A 16,898-nucleotide genomic window follows, 5' to 3' on the forward strand; every position below is an offset into this window, starting at 1 on the left:
GGTTTGAGATCTCTGGCAGACCGCTCATGGGCCTCATGCTGAGATCTGAAGATGTCAGGTCAGTCAGCCCACGTAGATAACCCCAGGAGCCTCTCATCTCCAATTAACCAGCAAAAAGCCAGAAGGGGTGCTGTGTGTGGCTCAAGTGGCAGAATACCAGTCCTCCCAAGTTCAAACACATGCTCATGCTCTTTTACACACATACAAACTTGTCACTCATGGGATAGAAGGGAAGTTGGCTTTCTTGGCAGCCAGGCCTGGCTGGACTCACTCCACATCCAGGGAGTTGGGACAGAATGAGTAAAATCTGGTCCCAATACTTAGGACTTTCTTGGCACCGGCAAGGGTGGTGGATCCTATTGGTGCAGTATGTAGAACATGCCTAGGTGGAAAACCAGCTGAGCCCCATGAACCCATGTCTGGGTAGTGGGAACACTGCCTCAGGCAGACAGGAAGACATGTGGATACCTCCAGCACTGCAGGCACTGGGGACAAAGCGTAAGCAGGAGAGGCCACTCAGGGAAGTGGGCAGACATGGGTGGAATGGGAGAAGGGCCCAGCACACAGCACCCTGACAACACAAGCAGTTGGCAGTATGAACCCTGGTTTTATTGGTCTAATGTGTTCACAGTCAGGCCTCCTGCCCTGAGAACCAAAGAAAGAGCTGGCTAATGAGGGAGCCGGCTGTCCATGCTACCCTCTGTGCCCTGTGCCTAGAAGGGAGAGAGGGGAGCAGGAGTGGCTGCAGGGGACCAGTGTGGGGCTCAGGGTCTGCCCTTCACAGCAGAAGGGAGAAGGGGGTCATATAAAGTTCTTTATTATTACAGACCTACAAGAAACGAGAGAACTAGGTGGTACTCTCATTCCTGTGGCTTCTTGTTTCCTTCTTTTCACACAACAGCAGCAGGAGAGGAAAAGGCAGAGGCAGATGAGCCCAGCTGGGCATTTGGATCAGTAGAACAAAGGGGAAGGAAGACTGAGCTGCCTCGGGCGGCGGCGCGGCACACTGCCTGGTCTCTGGGGCTTCCTGGGGAACGGCAGCAGGCCCTAGAGGGAGCAGACAAAAGGAGATGGGAGGGAAGACGACACCCTGGATCTGCAGCAGCACCCCTCCTCTACAGCTGTCCTGGCAGCTGGCCAGCTTGGGACCACTGGTCCATGGCCCAGAGGGGAGGGGCTGGCAGCAGGGCTGAGTTCTACTGGGCTCCTCCCTGGGACAGGGTCCCAGGTCGGCTAGGGCGGTCAGGACTCTGCCCTGCCTGTCAGCCAATCAGCTTCTTCAGGAAGGCCTCCAGTTGGTCCTCATCCTTGATGCCCACAAACTTGTCCACCACATCCCCGTTCTTGATGGCCAGCACGGTAGGCACAGCTGATACCTGGAGAGGGAGAAGATGGAGTTCAAGCCACTGGCAGGGGAATGCCTCTAGTGTCATTCCAAGTGTTTGGAGGGAAGGCTGGGGTGGTCCTGATCAGGGACAGCCGAGGCTGTAGGTAGAGTTGAGGGAGAGGGGCTCTGCCCTTGGTGCAGGGCCTGGAGGCCATGCGCTGGGGAAACATCGTCCACAGCAAGCTCCCAGCAGAACTCTCCTTCCCAACCACATATGACTGACTCACTGACCCAGTGGTTTGGCCAGAATACCATGGATGAAAATATCCCATATGCAGCTGTGGCCCAGGGTGGTGTTGGGGAGCCTGAATCCCACTCTGTGGCCCTCGGCCACGTCATCTTCCCAGCTTTGCAGCGCTCCACCATAAACCCAGAATGATGGTGTCTACCTTGAACGTTTGGAACTGGGACTAAAAGTTAGTTTGGGAAGCCGTGAGATGGGGCCTCAAGCTCTGGGGCTGGTAGACTCTCTCTATTTCACGTCAGCAAGTCCAGACACAAGACTTCTGGTAGAGTGCAGGCCCCACAACACACCGCAGGTCAAGCCTCTGCACAGGGACTGGCAATAAGTGTCAGAGCCTGGTACCATGCTTGGCACACAGTGGGCACTCACCAAATGGTGGCACAGAAGGTCAAGGAAGAATACTTCAATAAAAGGCTGTTACTGCCCAGCAGGGCCTGTAACTGCAGCCTCCTACTGCAGTGGATGGACTGGGAAGAAGGCACAGACACACAAGGCCTGAGGCTTGTCAGGATGGAGACAGAGGGGCAAAGGTGGCCTTCCTGGTTTGTGATTGGGTCCCTAGAGATTCCACAGAATGCAGACCAGGCCAAGCCCTGCTGCTGTGCATCGGAGTAAAGCACGTCGACAGGAGACACACACAGACTTCTTTCCACACGAGTTAGTCACAAAGCAACCAAGGGAGCTTCCTCAAGCTCACCAGGTCCTTGCCCAGCCTGAGTGCTGAACTGGACTGAGAGGTGAGACTTTTTACCAGTGTTCAAAACCTGCATGTATTGGTTATCAAGGAGAGAAAGCAAAAGTTGGCCTGGATGCCCAGCCTCCCAGCCCTCGCTCCTCCGTGGCATCTCTCCTAACGGGCACGCAGAGAACCAACACCAGGCAGAATGATCCTGGCCCTTGTTAGACCCTCTAGACCCCTTTAAGGACTGTCCTTGCATGGGTATGTATGGAGCAGCAGCTGAAACATCTCAGAGCAGCGGCAGCTGAAACATCTCAGAGCGCTTGTGCCAGCAGAGGCCGACCACAGTATCCCTGCTTATAGCCTCATGGCTGGCTCCTGCCTGATTGTACATGATGGCATTAAGACTAAAGGTTTGGCACAAGGCTTACCAGGCTCCAGGCCACACTACTGGATGGTCTCCTGTGCCCTCTAGTGGCCAGCAAAGGAGCCACAGAATCTCAAACATGGCAACACAGTGAAGCAGAAACTACCACTGGCTTCCAACTTCAGACCTGGTAGACCTATCCTGTCCTGTCTCTAAAAATAGACATTTCATGGGCTGGGACCATGGCCTAGTGGTAGCGTGCTTGCTTACATGCAATGAAGCCCACGTTCAATTCTTTGGAACCACATACACAGATAAAGCCAGAAAGGGTGCTGTGGCTCAAGTACCAAAGCGCTTATCTTGGGGAAAAATGTGTCCAAGACAGTGCTCAGGCCCTGAGTTCAAGCTGCCTGACTGGCAAAAAATATATAAGTAAATAAATATACACTTTTCATAGTCTGCTTTCATGAATGAGACTAGAGCAATGAAACCTGCTGAAGGGCCAGAAAGGCTGAACAGGATACATTGTATACTATGTGGAAACATTATAATGCATCCTCCCTTGAACAACTAATATATGCTTTAAAAAAAAAATCTATTCTGGGCTTGGAGTTTGGCCTAGTGGTAGAGTGCTTTCCTAGCATGCACGTAGACTAGGTACCACATACATAGAAAAAAAAAAAGCTGGAAGTGGTGCTGAGGCTCAAGTGGTAGAGCTCTAGCCTTGAGAAAGTCCAAGGACAATAGTGCTCAGGCCCTGAGCCCAAGCCCAGGACTGGCAAAAATAAATAAATAAATAAATAAAAATCTAGATATAGCAACGGTCATTAACAAGAAGTACACAGGGCTGGGAAGGTAGCTTAGTCATAGACTGCTTGCCCAGCATGCACAAAGCCCTGGGTTTGATTCCTTAGTATCATACACAGAAAAAGCTGGAAGGGGTGCTGTGGCTCAAATGGTAGCCTTGAGCAAAAGAAGCCCAGGGCCAGTGCCCAGACAGGCCCTGAGTTCAAGCGCCAGGACTGGGAAAAAAAAAAAAAAGTACACAGGTGGGCTGGTGGCTCATGCCTGTAATTCTAGTTACTCAGGAGGCTGAAACCAGGAGGGTCATGAGGTTCATAGTTTGAAGACAGCTGGAGGAAAAAAACAAAGTCTGCAACTTCCTTTAGGGAGTAGAGTAGGTTCAGTAAACAAGCCTTAAACACTTAAAAAGTTACCAAAATTCAGCCAGGTGGGGTGGCTCACACCTGTAATCCTAGCTACTCAGGAAGCTAAGATCTGAGGATCTAGGCTCAAAGCCAGCCTGGCAATACAAATCCTGAGACTTACCTCTAGAAGATGGGAAGTGGGGCTGTGGCTCTAGGGCAGGGTGGTAGCCTTGAGGTAAAGAGCTCAGGGGCAGCGCCCAGGCCGGAGTTCAAGCCCCATGAACCTCCCCACCTCAAAAAAAATAAGATAGTGCGCTGGGAGCATATCTTAGTGGCATAGAACTTGCCTAATGTTCTATCCATAGCACTGGAGAAAAATGTAGAGGGTCTTTCTAATACTTAGAACTAGCATGCCACCAGAAGCCATACCTCTCTAGCCCTACGTTTTCACTAGCTGATTGGAAATGGAGGCTTTTGGACTTTTTCCCTATCTGGCTTCTAACAGCAATCCTCAGATCTCGGCTTCCTGAGTACCTAGGATTATGGGTGAGGCACCAGCATCCAGCTGGGGAGAAGGCCCTTTGTTTTGTTTTAGGATTCTGCACTCTCTAGATGGCTCAGAGAGGACTGAGCTTTCCTCCAGAGCTCCAGAACACTCCCAGGGCAGCATCTGGACTGTGACTGGAGGCTATGGCTTTGTTGCTCCTGGCTGGAGCCTGAGAACACTGGTGCCAGTAAGTGGTAAAATCCTTGGCATAGTCTCCTACAACAGTGGGAGGATAGAAGCAGCCAACAGAGGAAGTTGATAATATGCATGGCAGCCATGCTTATAATCCTCGTACTAGGGAGGCAGAGAGAGGAGGATCCAGAGTATGAGGCCAGCCTGGGCCACATATCGAGACTCCATCTCAAACAACAAAAGACTCCATTTCAGTTCTGGCAGGGCCAAGGGAACGAGGGGCTGGCAAGATATGCTGAGATGTGCTGTGTCTACGAAGAGCTTGGAACAAGTGTGTGTCTGCGTATGCACGTACTAGCAGCCCTGCAAGGTCACTGAGCTCAAGGTCCCTGCCGTGTTTTTTCCCCTAACACTATGACATGAGAAGCTGGTGCCTTCTGCTACCTGCAGGCAGAACACCAAGGCGAAGGCTCTGTCTGAGAGCCAGAGCTGGCCCGTTTACTGCCAAGTGGGACCTCAGCTCTGTAACACACCTCAGGAAAGGTGTCTGACCAACCTTGCCATCCCCATCCCATTGTGGGGATCGTCTGCTTCCCCCACTGTCTGCCCTCGCTCCAAACCAATCCCTTAGCTCAGACTCTAGCCACACAGGGCCTCTCCCTTCCTCCACTGGAGGTGGTCTCTAGGGCTTAGAGGATACCTGCAGCAGGAACTGCTCAGCCAGCTCAGCTCGGGGGTTAGGAATTTGATATCTGCTCTGCCTGGTGGCTCCTGGCCCTTCCAAAGCCCTCCCTCCCCTCAGTGCTTTGCTCTCATGTCCACTTCTCACGGACACCCTCCTTGGCCCTTACCCACCCCTCTGAAATGTTTCAGACTTTGTACTTGTTTTTTGGAATATTTATATAGACTCTATATAGACTTTACTGGCTAAGTATCGCTGATCTAAAAACATTCCAAATCTGAAATGGACTAAAATCTAAAATTCTTTGAGTACCTGAACCTAAAATAGGGATACCCTGTGACCCACAGGCCAAAGCCTGCCAGCTGCCTTTTTTTATAAATAATATTTCACACCCCCGCCTCTCTTTTGCAGTATTCGAACTTAAATCCAAGGCCTTGAGTTTGCTAAGCAAGTGCTCTATGACTTAAGCCACACCCTTTGCCCAGTCACACCCCCCCACCCCCCACCCCCGCTTGTGGCCCCTCCTGGCTTGTAGACTTGTCTATGGCTGCTCTAGAGGATAGCTAGGGCACAGCAGAGCCCAGATGCCTCCCACCTGCTCCCTTAAAGTGTGGCTGACTCCTGATTAAAATTAAATTTTTTTTGTCAGTGTTTTGCATTGCTAGATCCTGGGCATCAAGTAACAGTGCCTGATATCTAAAGGACTCTTTATCCTTCTGAGTCCACAGTGTTAACTTGACTTGTCTTCCTAATTTCCTGTGAGAACAGACCTAGAAACTGTGGAGACAGGATGTCATTTTGTGCCAGAATCCTGCATGCCTGACACATGGTAGGGCTCACAAGCTGCTAAGTGAAGGTGAGGGGAAAAAAGGAAGGAGAGAAGGAAGGAAAGGAAGGAGGGCAGGCAGGCAGCAAGGTACCAAAGCTAAGAGAGAAACAACCTGGTGCTGGAGGTCATATAGCTACCTCCTAAAGGAATGGGAGACAAGGTCTCCAGGCTCCTAAGAACTCCAGAAAAGCCCTCGATATGCCCTTTAGCTGGTGGCCCCCATTCCCCGAATGGTGGCTGCTCTCATGGCAGCCCCTGTGGACCCATACCTCATATTCAATGGCCAGGTCTGTATGGTCGTCGATGTCCACCTTAGCCATCACCACCTTCCCGTGCTGCTTGGCCACCATCTTCTCTAACCTGGGCCCTAGAATCTTGCAGGGGCCACACCACCTTGGCAGTGAGAAAGGACATACACAGTCAGTCCAGAGAGCACTCTCCACGTCACGTACTGTCTCTACAGAGCCTCCCTCTGGTCTCAGCACTAAGGGAGGAAAGGCCACATATATGTCACCCTGCTGACACCGCCTCAGCTAAGGCTGGACAGAATCCTTGGGAAACAGCATCTTCCAAAGATGCAGTCCACATGACAGCTGGTAAGAAGGTTGCAAACGCCTGTAAAGCCTAACTCTTAGGAAGCAGAATGACTGCAAATTTGAGGCTTGCTAGGCTACATAGGGAGACACTGTTTAAAAACCAACCAACCACCAGTACTGTAGGCAAAGGTTATTCAGAGTCTCTTGCTAGCCCCTGGAGACTCCAGTTCCTCAGCCTATGTCAATTACTCTCACTGCCCTGCACACAGGTGACCCTTGGCAGTGGGGGTGGGTGGGGGTCAGAGCTCTTCCAGGATACACTCTGCAGTGATCTCTATGTACTTAGCACCAAGGACAGGCCTGGTAATGAATTCATACTCTTCATCTGACTTCCTGGTTGAGGAAAATGAGGCCCCATCTTATGTTTCAGAAGTTCTCTCTGAAGCAGGGAGAAACAACTGGGCCTTCTGACTGAGAGTGTTACTTTTTATCTCAGCCTTTATTACTTTTTTTTTTGGCTGATCCTGAGGCTTGAACTCAGGGTCGCAGGGCCATCCTTGAGCTTTTGTATTCAAGGCTAGCACTTTAGCTTTCTACCACTTGAGCCACAGCTATTCTCAGCTTTTAAAAAACTCCTTTCCACAGCCAGGTTCAATTCCTCCATACCACATACATAGAAAAAAGCTAGAAGAAGCTAGGCTTGATGGCTCATGCCTGGAATCCTAGCTACTCAGGAGGCTAAGATCTGAGGATCAAGGTTCAAAGCCAGCCAGGGCACAAAAGGACCTAAAACCCTTATTTCTAATTAACCTCTAGAAAATGGGAAGTGGAGCTTGGTTCAAGGGTAGGGTGGTAGCCTTGAGCTGAAGAGCTCAGGGACAGTGTCCAGGCCCAGGGGTAGGGTGGTAGCCTTGAGCTGAAGAGCTCAGGGACAGTGCCTAGGCCAGAGTTCAAGCCCTATGACTCCCCCCACCCAACACACACACACACACCCCACACATATCCAAAACCAAAAACTCTTCCCATGAGCCAGGTGTGATGCTGTCAGCCTGATCCAGCCTGGGCTATCCAGTGAGATCCTGCTCCCTACCCCCTGGCCCACAACCAAATTTCCATTCAGAGATTCCAATCAATGAATCCAGCTAAAAACCCAGTATAGAAGACTTTTATCTCCCAGTGTAAGAACATCAATGGCTTGCCCAGAGCAACACAATGAGATAAAGAACCAGAGGAAGCAAAACAATATGCCAGTGACTGCCCAGAAAACCTCTCAATGTCCAGCCAGTGACCTTGGTTCTATCCAGGAGATCCCATTCTAATGTGTGCCTGTTTTTCGTTGTGCATTTTTGTAGATCTAGCCAGATTCCAAAGGTCTAGAAATGAAGGCCAGACTAAAAATCAAACCACAGTTATTTGTAGGAGGTGAGGACAAACTCGTACAGTTCCAGCCCATCCAGTGCACATTAAGGTAGCACTGACACACTTTCTAGTCCATTTTACCCACAGCTTTAGTGACTAAAATTAACTTATCAGTATAAGACCTGGAACTGGTTGGTATATGCTACTAGCCAAGTACATAACGCATGTTTTCTAACACTGACTCCTAGTCAGTTTTGAAAATTTCACTGGTCTGTCTCTTACCAGACTGCACTTTTTTTTTGGGGGGGGGGGCTCGTGGGACTTGAACTCTGGGCCTGGGCATTGTCCCTGAGCTCTTCAGCTCAAGGCTACTGCCCCTATCCCTTGAGCCCCTAGGACCACTTTCAGGTTTTCTGTGGTTAATTGGAGATAAGAGTCTCTCAGACTTTAAATTTATTTTCTTTTTGCCAGATCTGGTGATTGAACTCAGGGCCTTGAGCACTGTCTCAAGGTTAGAGCTCTACCACTTGAACCACAGCACTATTCCTGCTTTTTTCTATGTATGTGGTACTGAGGAATCGAACTCGGGTCTTTGTGCATACCAGACAAGCACTCTACCACTAAGTCAGACTCCCGACCCTCAGACATTAGTGCCAAGATCCTTAGATCTCAGCCTCTTGAGTTGCTAGGATTACAGAGGTGAGCCACAGTGCCCTGCTAAACTAAGTTTTACCAAGGATTCTAGCATAGCAGAGTTAAAGAAGGGAGAAACAAATAAAGTAAATATTTCCTGTTTCCCAAGGAAGAAATAAGAACTTAAAGACTCCTACAGACAGCTGGGCAAGGTGGCTCATGCCTGTAATCCTAGCTACTTAAGAGGTTAAGATCTGATTACCAAGGTTCAAAGCCAGCCCAGGCACAAGGACCAGAGACTTACCTCCAATTAACTCTAGAAAATGGGAAGTGGGGCTTGGCTTAAGGGTAAGGCCTTGAACTGAAGAGCTCAGGGACAGCGCCCAGGGTGAGTTCAAGCCCCATGACCTTCCCCTTACCCCCCAAAAAAAGACTCCTAAAGACCTAGCTCTCTAATCTATGGCTTTTATTTGTTTTGAGATGGTGGAAATAGATGAAATAGGTAGCAACTCCAAATCCTTAGACTATGGTTTTGGGTACATAAAATGCTCGCTCAAATCTAGGTCACCTTCAAGTCTTTCATTTGCTAGACAATCATATTGTTCTTTCTGCCTCTACGTATTTATGAAGTTTTTCCTTTACAGGAAAAAGGCAAGGTGGGTACCATTGTCTCACATCAAAGGAAAAAGGCAAGGTGGGTACCATTGTCTCACATCTGTAATACTAGCTACTCGGAGGCTGAATTTCAGAGTAATTGAGTAATAGTGTCTGGGAATGTGTTTCATAGTACACTGTTTGCCTAGCATGCATGAAACCCTGGGTTTGATTCCTCAGTACCACATACACAGGAAAAGCCAGAAACAGCACTGAGGCTCAAGTGGTAGAGTGCTAGCCTTGAGCAAAAGAAGCTCAAGGACAGTGCCCTGAGTTCAAGCCTTAGGACTGGCAAAAGAGAGAGAGGAAAAAAAAAAAAAGAATCAAAGCCAGCCCAGACAGTAAAGTCTGTGAAATGCCATCTGCAATTAACCAGCAAAATGCTGGGCAGGAGGTATGGCTTAACTGATAGTGTGCCATCTATTGAGTAAACAGAGTAAGGCTGAGGCTAAGTTTAAGCCCTTGTCAGTCCACCAAAAAAGGGTGGGAAAATTAGCCCCTATTTCTCCTAATCTTATAACAACCTAAAAAGGGGGTATGATATGGTTTGATGGGAGGGGAACCTGGGACAGGGCAGGCAAGAACTTCAAGATCCCAGTACTTGGGGCAATGGTGGCTGAAAGTGGAGGTCTGCTGTTGGTTCAAAGCCAGCCCAGGCACTAGTGGGACTCTTATCTCCAATTAACCACCAGGAAAACAGGTGAAGTGGTGCTGTGGCTCAAGTGGTAGAGCACTAGCCTTGAGCTGAAGAGCTCAGGGACAGTGCCCCGGCCCAGACTTCAGGCACCACTGATGACCCTCCTCCCGCCCCCCCCCAAAAAAAATCCCAGTACTCACTGTGCATGGAAATCCACAACCACTGGTGTCTCACTGTTCACGACTCGATCTTGAAAGTCAGGTCCATCCTGGATATTGAAGGTGGTTAAACAGACTCTGGTGGTGGATATTGTCCGGACTGGGCTGGGTGTTACTGTCAGGGCCCCAGGACTGCACTGTGGAGTGTGCAGGGCTCCGGAGGTGAGGAGTGCCCACCGACCCTGAGGGAACTTTCTGGAGATGACAGAGGTCAGGCACCTCCTCAGGAGAAATCGTTGAGCCATCTGTGAGGGAGAGAGGCAGGAGGAGCTGGGACATCCAGCAGTAGAGTCACTCGAGGCAAACAAATGAACACAGAGGGAGTGTGGGGGGCGGACTCAAGCACTTGGAGAACTGTAAAAGCCACATGTAAAGAAATGTACAAGACTTTCGGAGTTCAGGCAGGAATGAGGATGAAACAGAAGAAGGGAAACCCGGACTTTGAAAAAGCTGACAGCCAAAAAGAAATCATGGTGGAAATGGAATTTCTTTAAAAAAAAAAACTGACAGGCCAAGTTCTTACTGATTTTTCTTTAAGTAGGGAGAGGGAAAAAGGATCTGTTGGTGGACTAGCAAAGGAGAATCACAGCTACTCCCAAAACGAAGCTACAGGCACCGGAGTGGGGGGGAACCAAAGAAGAGGAGCACCGTGTGCGGGAGGAGCCCAGACCCAGGGAACCCGGGTGCCCGAGGCCACCGGGGACGCCGCGTCTCCGGACAGGCAGAGCCGCCTCGCCTGGGCCCCTCCGCCTCCAGCCCGCGAGGAGCGCGCCCCCGACGTGCTCCCGCCCGCCCCGAGCCGTCCCCGAGCCCCCGCCACCTCCTACCTCCCTGCAGCGCGAGCGAAGGATGCACGGCCCGCCCTCCCCGCCTGTCAAGGGCACCTCTTGCCGTCACTTCCTCGGGGGGAGGGCCTTTCTAGCGTCACTTCCGGAAAGCTCACTGGGTGGACGTTTCTCCGCCCCTTGAAAGGCGGCTTGGATGTTTGTCCACCAATAGGGATGGGGAAAGAAGGCACCGCTGAGGGGGTGGAGCCTCAGTGGGGACCGGAAGAGATTGCAGGTCTGGAGGCGGGACCGGAAGAGACGAGAAGGAAGGGGGCGGGACCGGCGCCGGAGGGACTCGGAAGAAGAAAGCCGCTTCTGCAAGGCGTGGTTCCAGGCTTGGTAACTTCGTTGCAGCTTTTACACCTCCTCTGTCCCTGGACCTGTTTTCCCAGCCACCCCCAGAGGCGCTGGATGCTTGTCTTCTCAATCTTACAAAGAAGGAAGTTGAGTGTCTCAGGGGAAAAGGCCCCCGCGGGATGCTAGGGGCTCCTCTGGGGGTGGTGGAGCCCCGAGTTCCTACGAGCTGACTTGAAGGGCCGAGCCAAGGCGTATTTTCAGGCCCTTCGAGCTTGAGCCCACGAGTAAACCGCAGTCACCATGAAACCTGCCAGGGCCTGCCCCCCCCCCTCCCCACCGCCATGGTGAGAGCAACCGAGGCCTAGGCGTTGTGTGCTCCAGGCGGGTGTCCAGGCTACTTGTCTGTACCTGTGTGCCAGCTTTCTAAGGTCTCACAGTTCCAGGAAACACGATACTTTTATATCTTCCTCCTCTACTGGGCAGAGAGCACTTTCTCCTCACATCTCTGAGCAGCATTCATTGCTTCCTTCTCTTTTCAGGGGTATATTCATTACTCTTAAGAACACATCGCAGGGGATGGGAGCTTGGCCTCTTGGTAGAGTGTTTGCTTAGCATGTACGAAGACTCCGGTTCGATTCCTCGGGTACCACATACATAGAAAAAGCCAGAAATGATGCTGTGGCTCAAGTGATAGAGCTCTAGTCTTGAGAAAACCCAAGGACGGTCCTGAGTTCAAGCCCTAGGATTGAGAAAACACACACTTCAGGGTCAGTCTTTTCCAACAGACCATGTGCTTCCTGAAAGTAGGGATCTGTAGTGCATAGTTTGAATGGTCAGGGCCAACCTGGTACAGAGCATTACACCCAAGTGAGCAATAGATAATTTCTGTGAACCGAGATTCAGATAAACTAATTTGTGGCTTTGGTAGAGCAGTACCTCAGGGATTGATTGATTAACAGAAGGGTTAAGCCATTTGTCCAGGTCAAGAATCTTATAGACTAAGTATGGCACCTCAAGTCTGTAATCTCAGCCATCTGGAAGGTAGAGATAAGATTGAGATTTGTGGCCTGCCAAATAGAAAGTTGAGACTCTACTTCAGCAAAGAAATGGATGGTATGGGTGTGTGATCCTATCTGTGTGGGAGGAATGGATAGGACTGTGGTCTGCAGCTGGCCAGAGCAGAAGCACCAGATCTTATCTGAAAAATAACAAAGAAGCTAGAGGATTGGCTAAAATGCCCTAGTACCTAACCAAAACAGAATTTTCTAGTTCCTGTTTGGTTGCTGGAGGAAGGGGAGGCAGCCAAGACCACTCCCTCCTACAGAAACACCACCTCCTTAGCCACTCACTAGTGCTCTGATCAGAAACTGCCCTATGTAAGAATTTCTACTGATTAACAGTTCCTCTTTTATCCCAGCCATAAAATCCCTGCTGCAACCTCTCTTGTCCCAACCAGGGGGCTTTCCTGGAAGCATACCCCAGTAAATTTTTCCCTATTTGCCCTATTTCTCCCTGCGTGCTCTTTCCTTGCCTAAAACTTTACAGTTCCAAACCCCATTTCCCTTATCCCATTACACAGCCCTATCTAAAAGGACTGCCATACTTTCTTCCAACTCATCTTGGCCACATTGTGCTATTGTTATGTGTTCTCAGTCCATCTGGCAAGTTCATGGTGCTGTGTAGGCATCTTACTCCTGGCTAGGGAAAGGGATTCCTTGGAACAGGTCCACTTGCCCTGGCCTGCAGCTGCGATGGCAGCCCTATTTAGTAGTCCCTCTTGTTTACTGCTGGTGGGAGGTTAGGTCAGACCTTGGTAGGCATGGCTTTCCTGTGTTCTGTGACTTCTTGCAGCCTCTGGCCTTAGCCAAGACAAGACTCCGGGATGAAATCAGGTTCCCTGGTTCCTCCTAAGGTCAGACTCCCTGCAGCTGTGCCTGATCATGCCAGCCACCAGCTGGCAAGGAAGCTCCCACCCTGCCCATTTTCATATCTGCTTTTTTTGAATCTCCAGCACTTTCTCTTCCCCAGCCACCTGTCTGTCCTAGTCAGCATTTCTCACAGCAGTTTCTAGAGCCCATTTTCTTGCTTAATTCACATTCTGGATCACCTCAATTGGCCTCTGGTTTCTCACCTGTCACATGGTTAGAATACCCCCATAGAGAGGCTGAGAGGATATGAAGTATACTGAACATAGAGGCCAACTCACAGCCTGTTCTGATGTTCTTGCATAGAGAGAGCCTGGGACACACAGGGCAGGTTGGACTCTTAGCCAAGGGGCCCCTCAGAGAGATGGCAACTCCTGTGTCCAGCCAGAGTTGACCTGGCCTGAGAGACTCTTGTCTCGAAGACCAACAGCCCTAAATGCAGCTAGCACAAAGCTTAGGGCAAAACTATATAAGGTATGTGAGACATAAAGTATTATATATAAGCAAAGCAAAGGAGATGAGGACACTTAACCTAATAGAAAAGCAAACCATCTAGGGAAACAATCAGGGGAAACCAAGAGCCATTTATCTAGGGAAGCACAGTCTCTTTCATCGTTACCAAATATGCAGTGCCATCGTCAGTGTGTCAACTCACTGCGTCCTCCAGCACTGTGGGGAGCAGACTCCATCCATCTCATGGAGGATGTCAAGGCACACAGAGCTTGAGTCGTTTGTGTAGGTCACCCAAAGAAGAGGAAGGAGAATCTGGCGGGTGCTATGCTCTCCTGGAAGGATCTGTCTTATCTGTAGCCTGCTGCCTTTCTTACAGCCTTCTGGGGATTGGTCAGGCCACAGGAGGACGTGTTCCATGCTCGAGTCTCCAGGGTGCTGCTGTTGGGCAGGACCGACAGCCACAGCTGTGAACATAAGCAGCCACACGATGGTGCTGTGGCCTGTGGATCTCACTGCTCCTCCAAGGGAAGCTGGGAGCAAGCTCCCTTAGTCCAGCAGGCCTGGATCTCCAGGAACTGTGTGCCCCAGGACATCATGGCCAGAGCTGGGCACCATGAGAAAGACTCACAGAGAGGGAGTGGCTGGCCACACTTAAGGAGTGTCCCTGAAGGATCTTTGTTTTCTGAGTCCATTTTGGTGGCAATTTTGCGACTTTTATGCTGTTGTGAAACAATTCACATGGTGAATCATGTTTCAAGTCCCAGAAACTGGCCACATTTTGGTTGTGTTTCCTGTTTTGTCCTGTTTCCAGCTATTGCACAGTGTTCCCTTGAGTGACATGGCCATGGTATAGGTCGGCACACACTCACCCCCCCCCCTCCCCCCCCACCCCCACCCCGTGGGCCTGCAATCTGGAATGCCACTGGCTGTGGGGTGTGCCTTCTTGTGGTCTCCTGGGCCAGGGCTGTCTCAGATTCTGCTGGACAGAGGTTGTGGAAGGAGGCAGCAGCCCTTGATGTTGCCTCTAGCCCTTTGAGACTGCTCTTTTGTCCTCCAGGAGCAACCCAGGGCAGAGAGAAGAGCCCCGGGCCTGACTTGGAACCACTTCCTCCCCCACACTTTGCACTGTCCCACTGGGTCACCCTGGGTAAGTCCGGCACCCTCCAGCAATGCTGACTGTTCAGACAGGCAAGGCCCTTTAGAGTAACCAAATAATGGCCTGGCCTGCATGTGTACGGCCCTTACTACAGAACTTCTACTTTACCTATTTTAATTATTTTTAGGTCAGTACTGGAACTTGAACTCAGGGCTTTGAGCTCTGGCATACTTTTTTGCTTGCAGCTGGAATTCTACTTTGTGGTACCATGCCTTCCCTTTTGGCTCTTTTGCTAGTTGACTGGAAATAAGAGTTCTATTTGGAGATTTTTCTGCCCACATTGGCTCTGAACCTCAGTCCTCAGATCTCAGCTTCCTGAGTAGCTAGGGTTGTAGGTGTAAGCCACCAGCATCTGGCTATTTTAATTTACTTTATCCTTATAGTAAGTACTAGTTTCAGTTTCCCTCCCTTCCTCCCTCCCTCTCTCTCCCTCCCTTTCCCTCTCTCATCTGTGTGTGTGTGTGTGTGTGTGCTGGGCTTGAATTCAGAGGCCTGGGCTCTTTGCTTAGCTTTGTTGACACTTTACCACTCGAGCCTCAGTTCCTCTTTCACACTTTCAGCTTTTTGCTGGTTATTTGGAGGTAAGAGTCACAGAATGGACTTTTCTGCCCAGGCTAGCTTTGAATCACAGTCCTTAGATCTCAGCCTCTAGACTAGTATTACAGGTATGAGCCACATGCATCCTGCTTCAGACCCATTTAATTTCATTTTTTTTTTTTTGGTCATGGGATTTGAACTCTGGACCTGGGCATTGTCCCTGAGCTCTTCAGCTCAAGGCTATTGCCCCACCCCTTGAACCACAGCCACCAGTTCCAGTTTTCTGGTGGTATATTGGAGATAAGAGTCTCAGGGACTTTCTAGTACCTGGGCTGGCTTTGAACCATGATCCTCAGATCTCAGTCTCCTTAGTAGCTAGGATTACAGGTGTGAGCCACCAAACCTGGCCTTTCAGGCCCATTTTAAACCTGAGAGAATCTGATTGCTGAGAGAGTTCTAGATTATAAATCAAGGTAGAATGAAGACTTTGACCATAAAGGGTATGTCTTCAATTATATGTAAATAAAAGTTGTGAAAAAGCTCTGAAAAGCTTCCCTTTGCTTTTAAGTGTTGGACCTTACCATATGTCTTCTTAGGTACACATGTAGACCCGGTATGAAAAACCAGGACTCAGACATAAATGTGGTTTTGAAGTCAAATGGACCTGGAGTGGGTGGAAATGGCAACTCTGTCTCATCTGTGTCACATGACTCCACTTGAGGCAATCCTTCTCTGGTCCAGGAGGTAGGGTTGGCAGTATGTACCTCATGCACCATTTACTAAGGGCACACAGCTCCCTGGAGGCCCAGGCAGCCTCTCATTCAGGGCCTGGGAACATTAAGTTCTGCATTTACTTCTAACCTACCAGGGTGGCAGGGGTGGGGGAGGGGTGTCCAAGGGTGATCATGCCTTGTTTAATTGGCTCAAGTGTTCTTGGCAGAAGTAACAGGGAATAAAAGTAGCTTACACCTGGAATCCTAGCTTCTCTGGAAGCAGATATCTGAGGATCTGAGGTTCTGGGCTAATAAATCCAGAGTCTCTTATCCCCATTAAATTGACCAAACTCTGGAAGTGGAGGCATGGTTCAAGATCCTCAGATCTCAGCCTCCTCATTAGCTAGGATTACAGGCGTGAGCCACCATGCCCAGCTTCTTTTTTTTTTTTAATACATCTTAACAGTTGTTTTATTTCTAAACTACAATGCCGGATGCAAACAGATTGAATGCTTTGAGTTATTTCCCATCATTTTTTGCTGTCGGCAGGACTTGTCTGCATCTGATCGTTTTTTGCAATGACTTGGAACAACTTGAGAGACTGGGTCTGACATGGTAGCATCTCAGTGAGTGAGGAAGCAGGTGACAGACATTGTGGGGAGCACGAAGCTCAGGGCTTTTCCAGAAATTCAGGCAAGTCTGTCCTGTTTGGGAAGACCAGAAGGAGCAAGGAGCCTTTTGTTTCTTGCCTAAGTACATCTGTTGTGTGCTGTTTTATTTTTTGAATTCAGGACTGGTGGCTGGTCTTGAGATGCACTTGACTGAGTGCTCAGCCAGAATCATCTCTCATTTACGCATCAACCTCCCTTTGTAACAGATTTATAATCTCTCTGGGATGCCAGATTGAATTAAATGCTTTTTTAAAGCCTGCCGTCTGA

General features: G+C 49.9%; 1 protein-coding gene and 1 long non-coding RNA gene across 4 annotated transcripts; one reads left to right on the forward strand and one right to left on the reverse strand.

The window, feature by feature from the left end:
- Positions 1-587: 587 nt before the first annotated feature.
- On the reverse strand, positions 588-10,955 carry Txn2 (thioredoxin 2). Of its 3 annotated transcripts, XM_090328633.1 has the most exons (5): positions 10,880-10,955; positions 10,035-10,297; positions 6,285-6,408; positions 1,260-1,376; positions 588-1,047 (listed from the first exon to the last, which is right to left on the reverse strand). In XM_090328633.1, exons 2-4 carry the CDS (start codon positions 10,295-10,297, stop codon positions 1,263-1,265), a joined length of 501 nt encoding a protein of 166 aa, XP_090184759.1. In that variant the 5' UTR covers positions 10,880-10,955; the 3' UTR covers positions 588-1,047; positions 1,260-1,262. The 3 variants fall into 3 exon arrangements, with proteins under 3 accessions (XP_090184759.1, XP_090184757.1, XP_090184758.1); XM_090328631.1 differs by having other exon boundaries at positions 588-1,376; XM_090328632.1 differs by lacking the exon at positions 10,880-10,955 and adding an exon at positions 10,576-10,693 and having other exon boundaries at positions 588-1,376.
- A 59-nt stretch (positions 10,956-11,014) lies between these two features.
- LOC150067501 (uncharacterized) lies at positions 11,015-16,691 on the forward strand. The gene is made up of 3 exons (XR_016534625.1): positions 11,015-11,218; positions 15,844-15,991; positions 16,510-16,691. It is a non-coding gene; the product is annotated as an uncharacterized LOC150067501 (long non-coding RNA).
- Positions 16,692-16,898: the final 207 nt, after the last annotated feature.

This window comes from Megascapheus bottae, chromosome 2, assembly GCF_031878675.1.
Source record: "Megascapheus bottae isolate mThoBot1 chromosome 2, mThoBot2.hap1, whole genome shotgun sequence".
NCBI lineage: Eukaryota > Metazoa > Chordata > Mammalia > Rodentia > Geomyidae > Megascapheus > Megascapheus bottae.